At 41.4% G+C, this 12098-nt stretch overlaps 1 protein-coding gene across 1 annotated transcript; it reads right to left on the bottom strand.

Moving 5' to 3' along the window:
* Positions 1–262: 262 nt before the first annotated feature.
* GALR2 (galanin receptor 2) lies at positions 263–9192 on the bottom strand. The gene is made up of 2 exons (XM_081939695.1): positions 8415–9192; positions 263–1169 (listed from the first exon to the last, which is right to left on the bottom strand). Exons 1-2 carry the CDS (start codon positions 8774–8776, stop codon positions 389–391), a joined length of 1143 nt encoding a protein of 380 aa, XP_081795821.1. The 5' UTR covers positions 8777–9192; the 3' UTR covers positions 263–388.
* Positions 9193–12098: the final 2906 nt, after the last annotated feature.

Below are 12098 nucleotides of genomic sequence, written 5' to 3'. Positions count from 1 at the left end.
GCGAAAAACAAGCCTACCGGAAGTTCGGGAAGGGCCTCCAGAGCCTGGGGAGGCCTTTTTCGCCTTCCCGGAGGCTTGAGGGAAGCCTCCGGACCCCGCTGTGGTGCAGGAGGCCGACTAGGCCACGCCCACCAAGCTATGCCCACCCAGCAACTAGGCAGAGAACCCCTTGCTAAAAAAAATTAAGTCCACCCCTCGGTATGACCATTACTGTTATATATCCTTTTACAATAGATTATGGCATATACTATATGGAGCCTGGGTTGAGCCAGCTGTCTATTCTAGGGTTTTTTTTAATCCAAAGGGGTTTTTTGGGAGGGGGATTCCTTAAATTTAAACAATTATAGCAATTATTATTTGATTGGAACCCACTACTGCAAGAATTATCTTAAGTAACATTGAAAGTGATGAAAGAGTTGGCAGCTTTCTCTTGATGACTCAGCTGTTCTACCTCATTCCATGTCTGAACTGGGATGTGACAGCAGGTGGAAGCTCCTCTATGAACAGGCTCATTGACATCTATTATCTCTGTCAAGTCTGCCTCCAAAGTACTAACTGTGTGAGTCACCTGTGCTACATGAACTTTGTTGGTTACTCTTTTATGCAGAAGGCAACTGAAGATCTTCTTGAATCCCTTCCGGAAATGTTTGGATACCAGGGCATAGACAATAGGATTGACACAGGAATTGGCATATGAGATTATGTGAGACAGGACCCTGAGCACAAAGGTAGCATTGTTGAGGGGGAAATAGCCAAACCAAAAACAAAGGATGAGCAAGTGATGGGGCAGCCAACAAAGGCAGAAGAGAACAGTCACAATAATGATCATCCGGGTGACTTTGCGTTTACCTTTCTTAGAATCAGGCATGACTTTCATGGGATCCACAGATGTCCAGAGATAGCGGATGGTCCTTAGATAGGTGAAGCTGAGAATCAACACTGGGATGACATAGCTGAAGACAAATGTGCAGAGATCCATAATCTTGCGCTGTGGCATTTCCCAGATGGGGTGACAGACAGTAATGTTGGTAATCTGATACTCCTGGAAGTAGCTGATATAAGGTACAGAGAAGACGAATGAAAGACTCCAGATGAAGCAAATTGCTGTGACAGCATTTCTGGGTGTTCTTAGTTCTCTGGAGTGCAAAGGATACCTTATAGCCAAATACCTAGGTAGACAAAAGGAATGCAAGAAAAAGCGAATGTATTGAGACATGTCAACAGGTGAAGAAAATTCAGAGTTAGTAGGCTGCAATTACTAATGTGAGTACAATAATATTCTGTGGGGAAAAAGCCATGGGTGCAGAGCTTTCCTCCTGAGAACCCAAAGATGTTCATGTTAGGAGAGGTGGTAGCCACATGTATTGAAGGGCAGAGAGTACTAGGGCGAAAAGAAAGGAGGAGCAGATGGCTAGGAAGGGTGTGGAAGCCTCTGGGGTATCTTTCCTTGCCATGTCTGGAGACACCTTGCTGGTTGCAGACTTCCACTTCAGGACTGCTCAGGTTTGCAGTACTGTGTATGAGGCAAGCCACAAGGATGAAAAGATTTCTGGGGGACCATCTCAAACAGTGGAAAGGATTTTGACCACTTCTTCACGTTGGGATCAGGGGAAGCCCTGTCTAGCTAAGCTACCAATATTTGGAGATGCAATGTTTTGCAAAGGTTTGGTCCAGGCACCGAGAATTAAGTTGAGAAGCACTACCCATTCTCCTCCCAACATAGACATACTGTAGATTTTCCAGGATAGTTTTCAATATGCAGAACCTGGGGTCGCAAATGCTTCTGACCACGATCAAATCAGGTGCCGAGTGCCAACCCAAAAAATCCGCTAAATGTTTCACTCTGTTCATGAACACATCCTTGGGTGGCAATCAATCACAGCTGCAGCGATTTTTCCTTCTGCACCTTTTTTTCTGTGTGTGTGTGCGCATGCGCAGTCAGTCTTGCTTCCAGTCACGACCAAATCAGGTGCCAACCGAAGTCCTGGAACAGATTACGGTCGTGACCGGAGGTTCCACTGTGTTTGGTAGGGAGCTTGACTGAAAGGGTTATTGGCATTAAAAAGAAAAATGGCTTATGTGTTAACCACCCATCAATAGCCCACAACCAAGGAACCAAGTAGCACAGAATCTTGTTAATCCAGTTCATTGTTAGGAAAAAAGGTTACAGAATCTTAGAAACTACATAAATTAGCATATACATTGAAATGGTAACTCTGAGATTTGTTTGAACTTCTGTATCACGGAATCCCTGATGACAGCCTGACACCTTTCTGGAAATATCAGGCTGAAACGTCCAATAGCTGTATTTTGAAAACCTTTGCCTTACAATATGCAAGCTATATATGTTGTAATGCAAGGACTACATATATACATAGGCACATACATAGGTGTGTATGTATCAGAGGTGGGTTCCTACCGGTTCAGCCCAGTTCGGCCGAGTAGGTAGTAAACTTGGCCTGTCACACCCCCAAACTGGTTCTCTCAGAGGCGGCATAGGTGCCACCATCTTGCTTTTTGCTTCTGTGCATAAGCATTTCTTGAGTACTGCACATGCGCATGTAGAGCGCATCAAGTGTTCATGTGTGCGTGAAAGGCGCGCACGAAGCACATCCCTGAGCACACCGGCAGTAGCAGGAGCCAGAACACAGCCCTGGTGTGTATGTATGTGTGTATGTATTTGTGTGTGTGTGTGTGCGCGCATGCGTGTGCGTGTGTAGTCCTTGACTTACAGCCACAATGGACTCCAAAATTCCTGTTGCTAAGTGTTGTGGCCTGCCAGCAGCCAGCAGAGCTGGCAGCAGATTCGGGCAGTGAGGAGGTTGGGGAGGAACATGGGCCAGTCCTGGAGTATGGGGAAGGCTCTGATGAGGGCTCTGTGTTGGAGGCAGAGAGGGGGCCAGGGCCGTATGTCAGTTATTAGCTGCCTTCAGAGTCAGACATCAGTGAGGCAGACAAACAGCTGGAGCCTGTTCCCAGTGTGTGCAGCTAAAGAACAAGCGTCGACTTGGGAGTAAGGCCACAGGTGGACGATGAATGGTCCCTCCCAGAGGAAATAAAAGAGGAACAAAAGGGGAGTGGAGTTTGCAGGAGACAATTAGTTCAATTAATTGGCTTGTGACTCTCCGAGACTCCTTGCCAAGTCTTGCAGATATTGGCCTGTCAGCTCTCCAAGCCAGCTAAGGTCTGTGACTGTAAATCCTCCCTTGAAAGACTTTGCTGGGTGCAAATGAGCAGAATTCAAAGTAAATTAATAAAAGGGGTTTTTGTCAAGACAAGGAGTTGTTTCATGCTCTTGGGAAGCCTCGGTCAGAACATTAAGTGAGACAGATGTTAAGTGAATTTTGCTCCATTTTACGACCTTTCTCACCCCGGTTGTTAAGTGAATCACTCCAGTTGTTAAGTTAGGAACATGCTTGTTAAATGAATCTGGCTTCTGCATGGGCTTTACTTGTCAGAAGGTCCCAAAAGGAGATCACATGATCCCAGGACAGGGCAACAGTCACAAATATGAGTCAGTTGCCAAGCATCTGAATTTTGATCACATACCAGGGGGATGTTGCAATGGTCGGGTGAAAAATGGTCTGTCACTTTTTCAGTACTATTGTAACTTTGAAAGGTCACTAATTGAATCATTGTAAGTTGAGGACTATCTGTGTGTGTGTGTGCATGCACATCAGTGGTGGGTTGTAGGTGGTATGCCCCGGTACGGGCATACCAGAGCCTGCCCAGAGCACTGGATATCATTCCGGTATGGTGCTCCAGAGTGCCCGAGCTCCTTACTTGCCCTTCATAAGGCTTCCGCACTTACGGGCATGTGCATGGTACATACAGCGCCTGCACGGCCCTCCGCAGAGCAGCTGGAGCGTTGCAGAGGCTCACGGAGGTGCTAAGACGCATCCATGTGGACGCCGCTGGGCCCATTCCAACCAGACCAGTTGGGACGGGATCCGGAACCCACCACAGATGCACGCACACAAACACACGTGTGTGTGTGTGTGTGTGTAATGCAAGCTGACACCAAGTATTTGTACCCAAATTCATATATCATAGTACTATTAGCATGGTACTGAGCCATTGTGTTCTAGAAAAAAAAAATCAAAAGATCTGAAGGATGCCAGGAATGAGAAAGCCTAGATAGCTGCCGAAGGGTCAAGATTTAATTGTATGCAATGTTCATTAAGTAAAAATTGTTGAAAAGTTCTTCCTATGGAATTTACAGATTTGTGAAACTGCTTTGCTAAGTGCTAAATCACTACCTATTTGCTAACTCACAAAGGTCACAGCAAATTGACCAAGCCAGAGCTTTAATGGAAAAAAATTGTTCCATTCTAAAGATTTCACAACAAATCAACTGATTAGAAGTCCACTGATAAGAGAATACTAGATCTTGGGGATCCCTGTTCCTATTCTGGCACCTTAATCACTACACCATGTTGTCATGGGTTTTGGTTTCATTTTTATTAATTATTTCATTATCTTTATCTATAAATGGAAACTGATTTGAATTTTTTTAATAATAGAATTTCTTTGTTCTGCTCAGCCTGAGTCGTTTCAAACCATCGAGTAATTCAAGCTAAAATTATATTTTGATTTTGTATGCTAACTGATCTTCTAATATATCTTTAAACTTGAAATCAACTCTAAAATTAATCCAAGTTTCATTTTATTTCCTAGTCTAACCTCATCCACTCTGATGGCTAGTCCATGTTTTCAGGGAGGAAAATCTTCCTTTTCTCCTCTCTTCATCTTATTGTTCTATCATCTCAGAGAAATCCTAATTGTTTGCACTCCCAAAAGTCAGTCATTTCCTCTTCTGAGTGCAAAGCCTGGACTTGTACAAGATGTTTTTGACCCGTAGACTTCTTATTTCCTTTCTCATTCTCTTAAAACATCTTGGGCTCTTTGAGAGCTGCTTTTTCTGAATCAGAATGTAGAGGTCAAGCAAGGAAGTCAAGAAAGTACTCTAGGGAACTTTGGAAATAAGTACACATTTCTTAAGTCAAAAATAGTGACAAAGCAAAAATTTAAATATCCTAATTTCCTAGCTTCCTTCCCTGCTTATTGTTTTTATCATAGTAATCATGTCTAGAAAAGGCATCATTTTTCAGTCTTTGCATTCCAAAGGCTATTTTTGGACAGAATCAGCTATAAAGTCCATGAGAACTATCATGGCCACCATGATATAGAGTAGAGTAGAGCAGAACAGAACAGAACAGAACAGAACAGAACAGAATAGAGTTGGAAGAGACCTTGGAAGTCTTCCATTCCAACCCCCTGCTCAGGCAGGAAACCCTACACCATTTCAGACAAACGATTGTCCAATCTCTTCTTTAAAACTTCCAATGTTGGAGAATTCACAACTTCTGGAGGCAAGTTGTTCCACTGGTTAATTGTTCTAACTGTCAGGAAATTTCACCTTAGTTCTAGGTTGTTTCATACCCAATCCCAGCAACTGTTCTTTGTATGTTTAGCCTCCAGTCAGTCCCCTAATCATCTTGGTTGCTGTTCTCTGCACTCTTTCTTGAATCTCAATATCTTTTTTACATTGTGGTGACCAAAACTGCATGCAGTATTCCAAATGTGGCTTTACCTAGACATTATAAAGCAGTATTACCCATCAGCCATCTCAGTCATTCTGTGCTCCAGTTACTCTGAAACAAAACAGTTATAACTGATTTGACTCACTTTCCCTTCCTTCACATATTTATTAAACTTTTCTGATTATTACATGGATATATCCATATTGCTTTCTTGGCAGTAAAGTAGAAACAGCTTGCACTGCTTTCTCCCAGGGCTTTTAATTCTCCAGTCTAATCTACAGTTCTAGGATTCCTTAGTGATCTTTTAATCAAAGTACTTATAAGATGCAGCATGACTTAGTCTGTTTTTTAGAATAGCTAAATTGGCTAGGTATTACCACCAGCTGTGATTTCCATTATTTATATAAAACTACACCCTTCTATTCCATGTGGGGTAGAAACCTCCCAAACTTTCTTAGATATATATAGCGTCTTGACATTTCTTTTCCCTGCCTTCCTTATTTGGCAAGTCTACCCTGCCTAATGTTGACAATGTTAGAATTAGCGTACTAGTTGACGTATTGGAAAATTGGTAAATGTAAAAAGCTGTTGGAATAATCCTAATTGTACACTGTATGTGTGTTTTTAAAATGTTCTGTATTTGATTTGGAATAATTGTTTGAATTAACTCTCCCTTCGTTAAAAAAAAAGTTTTCCAATTATGTTAAAACACAGGGTGTACGCACATCATTTCTCCGAAAAAGTTTTCTTCATTCTTGAAACCATCTTGACATAATGCATATCCAGGAATATTGCATTCACGTGAGAATGGAAAACCCACAACAGTATTAGGAAACAACCACAAGTATAATCAGCATCAGTAGTCCTTGAAGAATAACGCAATATATGGTTTGTCTTCTGTTGCAGACTATTTCGAGTTCTGTTCAGCAATGTTTGTTCTGGTTTAATGTTATAGAATACATATTATTATTTAAAAAGAGCACACGGTGAAGGATGCAGCAGTGGAAAAAAATCAGCAAATCATATAGACAAGAACTTTTTTTTCAATTTTTCATGGGAATATTTTTTAACAATCTGTGCATAATTTGCACATGAAAGAATAAATATATATCACCAGGCAGCTACGATTCACTGAGGTTTCATCAGATGCACAATGAAGGCTGCCAAATCTCATCTGCAAAAAAACTCAAGACAGCTGCTAGATGGTAGATAGCAATACAGACAGAAATAAAGTCTTTGCATCCAGATCTGATCGTTTTAATTCATGACAAACAAAGACTTGTCCTCACAAAATTTGAAGCTGCAGTGAGTTAAAAAAACTATGTTTTTTCCCTTTAATGTTAGACTCAAACTCCACTCGTCCCAAAACAGGAAGGAAAATCTGAAAGCAGAAGGAAGTTTCTGAATATCAAATCCCTTACTGGAATAAAAACTGCCTGTGGACGTTGCCTAACCCTAACCCTAACCCATATCTAAATCACATGTGCCCTTTGGCAAGGAGGATTTGATACTCTTTCAGCATCAGGGCTTACAGAAACAACCCAACTGTTGAAGCTATGACCATTTCTCCACCCTCTGCCCCCCCCCCCAAAGTCAAATGGGACAAGAACCTAGCCGATGCTAGAGGAAATGTCTCTGAGCACAGTTGTCCATTTACATTTCATTGCCTATCTTTTTCCAGATATTGAAAATCTTCCCAGCACTTTAATGCTACATTTTTCCTAACATCTGAAAAGATAAGTCAGTATCATCAACTTTCCATGATTGACTGTGAGATTTAGAGAAAGCAATTTTTCCTTAAGGCCTACATATGTGTTTATAGTCGAGATAAGGTAGAAAGCCAGGATATTATTAACTTTATACTATATTACTGTTACAATATTCGTACAATCGCTCTCTCTATATATACATAGACTGTACAGCTATAGTCTATATATACAGTAGCATATTGTGTGTACACATGTACACGTATGTGTATCTGTACACACACTACATACTACAGTACTTTGTGTTATGTTACTATGCCGCAATAGTGAATGAAGTTGAAAAAAGATTGTAGAGTGATGAGAGCTGATCTATAGTCACTGAAAGCTTGACGTAAGCGAACACATCGATAAAAGAGACAGCACTATATTTTTCATCAGTGTCCTCACTCAATAGAGCCAGCAGAGTAAAGATACTCTGTAAATACCAAGTCATTTATTTCATATGCATTTTGGTGCTTTGAATTAATGTATGTTAATTTATTTCATCTACTCCAACAGCAAGAGACTGCCTGGATAGTCATACTATATTGCAAGAATTTACACTAGATGACTATTAGAATATCATAATGTTGTTACCTCTTCTGTATAAAAGCAGAAAAATTAATGTAAATGTAATAGTTAAACCACTTGTTGATATCATAACTCTTACCAATGCCCCAGACATTTTGCAAATTAGAGAGATAACACCTTCCAAACAAAAATATTTATTTTATACAGAAGAGGCACCCCGTTATGATGTTCTAATGGTCATCTAGTGCAAAAACGTGTGATATAGTATGGCATAATAATAATAATAATAATAATAATAATAATAATAATAATAATAATAATTCTTTATTTCCAGTACACAATATATGTATAATGACAATGGTTGTCCATTTACAATGAGATTGGCTGCCCATTTAAACTCAATTAAATTTAAACTCATTGAACTGAGTTTTTCAAGGGATGCATGCTCTCCCTGCAGGTTATGAGACAAAGTGGTAGAGGTGTTCAGGGAGACTGGAAAGTTATAATTGTTTGAAAGTTAAAATCAGATACTTTCCAAAGCTTCACAATAACTTTCCAAATCCAGACCTTCTCCCCAGCCCTCCAGCTTACTCACCTATCTAAGGATACAGTTGTGAGAGTGAAACTGCTGGCGTACATGGTCAGATAGATGAATAAATGCACTGCTTTGCACATGAAGGGGCCAAAGATCCAATCGTCCAGGCTATAGATGGTGGCCTGGAAGGGCACACAGAAGACAATGAAGCAGAGGTCAGCCACACCTAGGTTGAGGATGAAGAGGTTGGTGGTATTGTTCACTTGCCCGTTCCTCAGCAGCACTGCAAGGACCAGAGAGTTGCCCACGGTGCCTATCAGGAAAATCAAAGAGTATACCAAGGGAATGATTACAGAGATCAGCTGCGAGGTGTTGCTCTCACTAACCCCCGAAGAGTTGAGCAGGGTCAGTGATCGGTTCATCTTGGAAGCAAAGTGTCCTCTGGTAGAGGAGAAATCTCTAGTCAAGATGCTTTCCCTCTCTGGATTTGCCAGAAACGCCCAAATCAGTTACAGTTGCAGATTGCTTTCAGTCAAAACTTCTTGGGAAAAAATAACAACAATTTTCTTCTCAGGCGATCTTGTCTGCATCTACTTCTCCATTTATAATCCTGCAGATCAGAGGAACTTCCATTCACTGATGCCGGACCTCTGTCTGCCATCACATACTGTTAAAGCTCTACTTTTTCTTGCCAGAGGATTTCCACTTTGTGCAGTGCTGAAACGCTTTTTAGTTTTCTGCCGTGTCTCTCGCAGGAAAACCCTTCACTGGCAGCCACTCTCGTAGGTGTGCAGGCTGAGGCTAAACTTCATGCCAGTCGTGCTGACTTCCCGTTTTATATTCCCCCGCCGAGCCTGTCATATTCAGTGTGTGCTGAATCCTCCTTCATCATATTCATGGGGACAACTAATGTATTCAAGACATCCTCTTGTTTCCAGGGAAACAAACAGCCAAAATAAAAGTAATGGTGTCTATGGAAATACAGTCCCCCTCCTCATATACACATACACACATTCTTCTCTGATCTCTGATGGTAGTTCCCCATGGGTTTTAGTTGGAAGGCTTCAGGAGGTTTCCAATGAGAACTTAAAATGCAGTTGAATGAGCCACACAAACAGGTAGGTCAGAAAAAGAACCTTTTGTGAACAAGTTTTTGTCCAAACTATTTTTTAAAACAGATTAACAAAGTTGGAAGGAACCATATAGGTCATCTAGTCCAACCCCCCACTCAAGCAAAAGACCCTACACCATTTCTTACAAATGGCAGTCCAATCTCTTCTTGAAAGCCCCCACAACTTCCGAAGGCAACTTCTGTTTCATTGGTTGATTGTTCTCACTGTCAGAAAGTTTCTCCTTATTTCTACGTTGAATCTCTCCTTGGTCAGTTTCCATCCATTATTCTTTATCTGGCCTTTGGGTGCCTTGGAAAATAGCTTGACCCCCTCCTCTCTGTGGCAGCCCCTCAAATATTGGAACACTGCTATCATGTCTCCCCTGGTCCTTCTCTTCCCTAGACTAGCCATGCCCAGTTCCTGTAACCATTCTTCATATGTTTTAGTCTCCAGTCCCCTAATCATCCTGGTTGCTCTCCTCTGCACTTTTTCTAGAGTCTCAGCATCTTTTTTATAGTGTGGTCACCAAAACTGTCAAAGACCTAATGGGAAAGGGCTAGTACATTCACTGACAGCTGCCATATAGAACCCATGTAAATGTTTGACATTCTGTTTTCCTCCGATTCTGACAAATGTTATCTCTAAAAATGTGCCCGCAACTAATTATCATCAACAACCAGCAGCAAGGAATGTATATGCTCAGGACACTGGTCTGGAGTTCAGAGTTTAAAGAAGGGGCAGTGGAGTAGGTTCGATGGGGAGGGATTCAGAGAACTCATAAACTGGTTTGTTTGGCTTTGGTCCGAGCTCGGCCATTATGATTTGCAAACTATAGTTGATTGTGGAAATTTGCTACCACTCAAGCAAAGAGTTGATCGGAATGCTGTTGAGGATCAGGGAAATGAGGAGGAAGCAACAGATATGCATCAGTTTTGCCAGTTCAGAACATACTTTTCTCCTTGCATCTTTGTGACCAGGGATATCAGAAAACTACTAGGTTAGTCTGTGAAAGCAGCTTAAGGATCAAAGGTGGGTTCCTATCGGTTTGGCCGGGTTCGGCTGAGTAGGTAGTAACTCGGCCTGCCATGCCCCCGAACTGGTTCTATCGGTGGTTCTAACTGGTTCTTGTGTTTTGCTTCTGTGCATGCCCAGAAGCATTTTTTTACTACATAGCGTGCATCAAGCATGCGCACACACCCCCGAAGTGTGTGCGTGCCCGAAGTGCCTCCGTGAGTGAATTGGCAGTAGTAGAAGGCGGAACCCACCCGTTAAGGATGCTTTGTATTTTAAAGTGGTGGGATTCAACCAGTTTGCACCACTTCGGGAGATCCGGTTGTAAACTTTCTGAGCAGTTTGGTGAACTGGTTGTTGGAAGAAATCATTAGGGCAGAGAACCAATTGTTTGGTTGAATCCCACCACTGCTCCAGTGTCCCTGTTAGGAACAACAATATTCCCTGTCTGATCATTATCCCTGAAGTTGCTCCATAATAGTTTATAGTGCCATTTCCTCCACATAAGCACTTTATAAATCCATTCTATGAGTAAGTTTTTATTTATTTATTTTCGGTGTATCGTTTAGGAAGCTTAGATGAAACTACAACTTCAAGGGGCTTCTGGTTCATATAGAAAACAAATTAGGATATTGATGGAGTTGTGGTTTGTATTTTTAAAATTATACTTATTTTGTACGCATAAGTGTAATTTATACAAATCATACCTCTACCAATCTTCACAACATCAGGAATCACTTCCTCCCAAATATCCTCTGAAAAAAAATCAGGTTTTAATGGTCCTCTGGAATATGCTAGAGATGGGACCACTTTTATCTCTGGAGCAGGGTGATCTCCCACCACAAGCCTTATCCATGGGGATCCTGATAATGTTCTTTTGAATCAGAAAATGCAACAAGCCAAGATCTTATCATGATAAGAAGATTCCACATGGTGAAGGAGTCTCAAAGATACCTGGAACCTATGAGGAAGAAGAGCTGCTCCGTGGAACATTTAGGACAGTCTCAAATAAGGCAATATTCCAGTTAAGCAATATTCCACTATTGGAAACCTATTAAGGAACAATTCAAGGAGAAGGAAAATGATTTGAATTCCTTTTATTTGAAACTGCTACAGTATTCTTGCTTTGTGAACTGTTCTCTCCAGAAGTACTTGTCTTCATCGCCAGCATTTCAAGTTGGAACTACAAGAAAATCCAAATCCATACATATATACACACATATACATGCACCATCTTTTTTTAGGTGAGGTTAATTTATAACTCATAATAATTCAAAAAGCTGCTTGTTTGCATTATTGCAATAGATAAGATGGGGGTAATGGTACAAATTGCTGCCACTTGGTTGCTGCAAGTCACATCAACCAACAGATTAACTTGTAGATCATGGAACTACAAAAGATGCAGTATGGGGAAGAATATCTAGTTGGACCCCTCTTGCTTCCTGTACCTCAACTCATGCTTCTTCCTAAAGAAAACAATTCATGCTTCCTCCTTAATTTACTTCTTTTAGAGCACACAGCCACCCTGATACTCTTCTGGCAGTCCCAGATGACCCTGGGACAATAGGCAGATCAAGCAGCTGCAGCCCATCTGTTGTTCAGCCTCTTATTCCGCTGTAGG

Source organism: Natrix helvetica (genome assembly GCF_964273705.1).
Source record: "Natrix helvetica genome assembly, chromosome: 1".
In the NCBI taxonomy this organism is placed as follows: domain Eukaryota; kingdom Metazoa; phylum Chordata; class Lepidosauria; order Squamata; family Natricidae; genus Natrix; species Natrix helvetica.
This window is presented reverse-complemented; position numbering and strand designations above follow the sequence as displayed.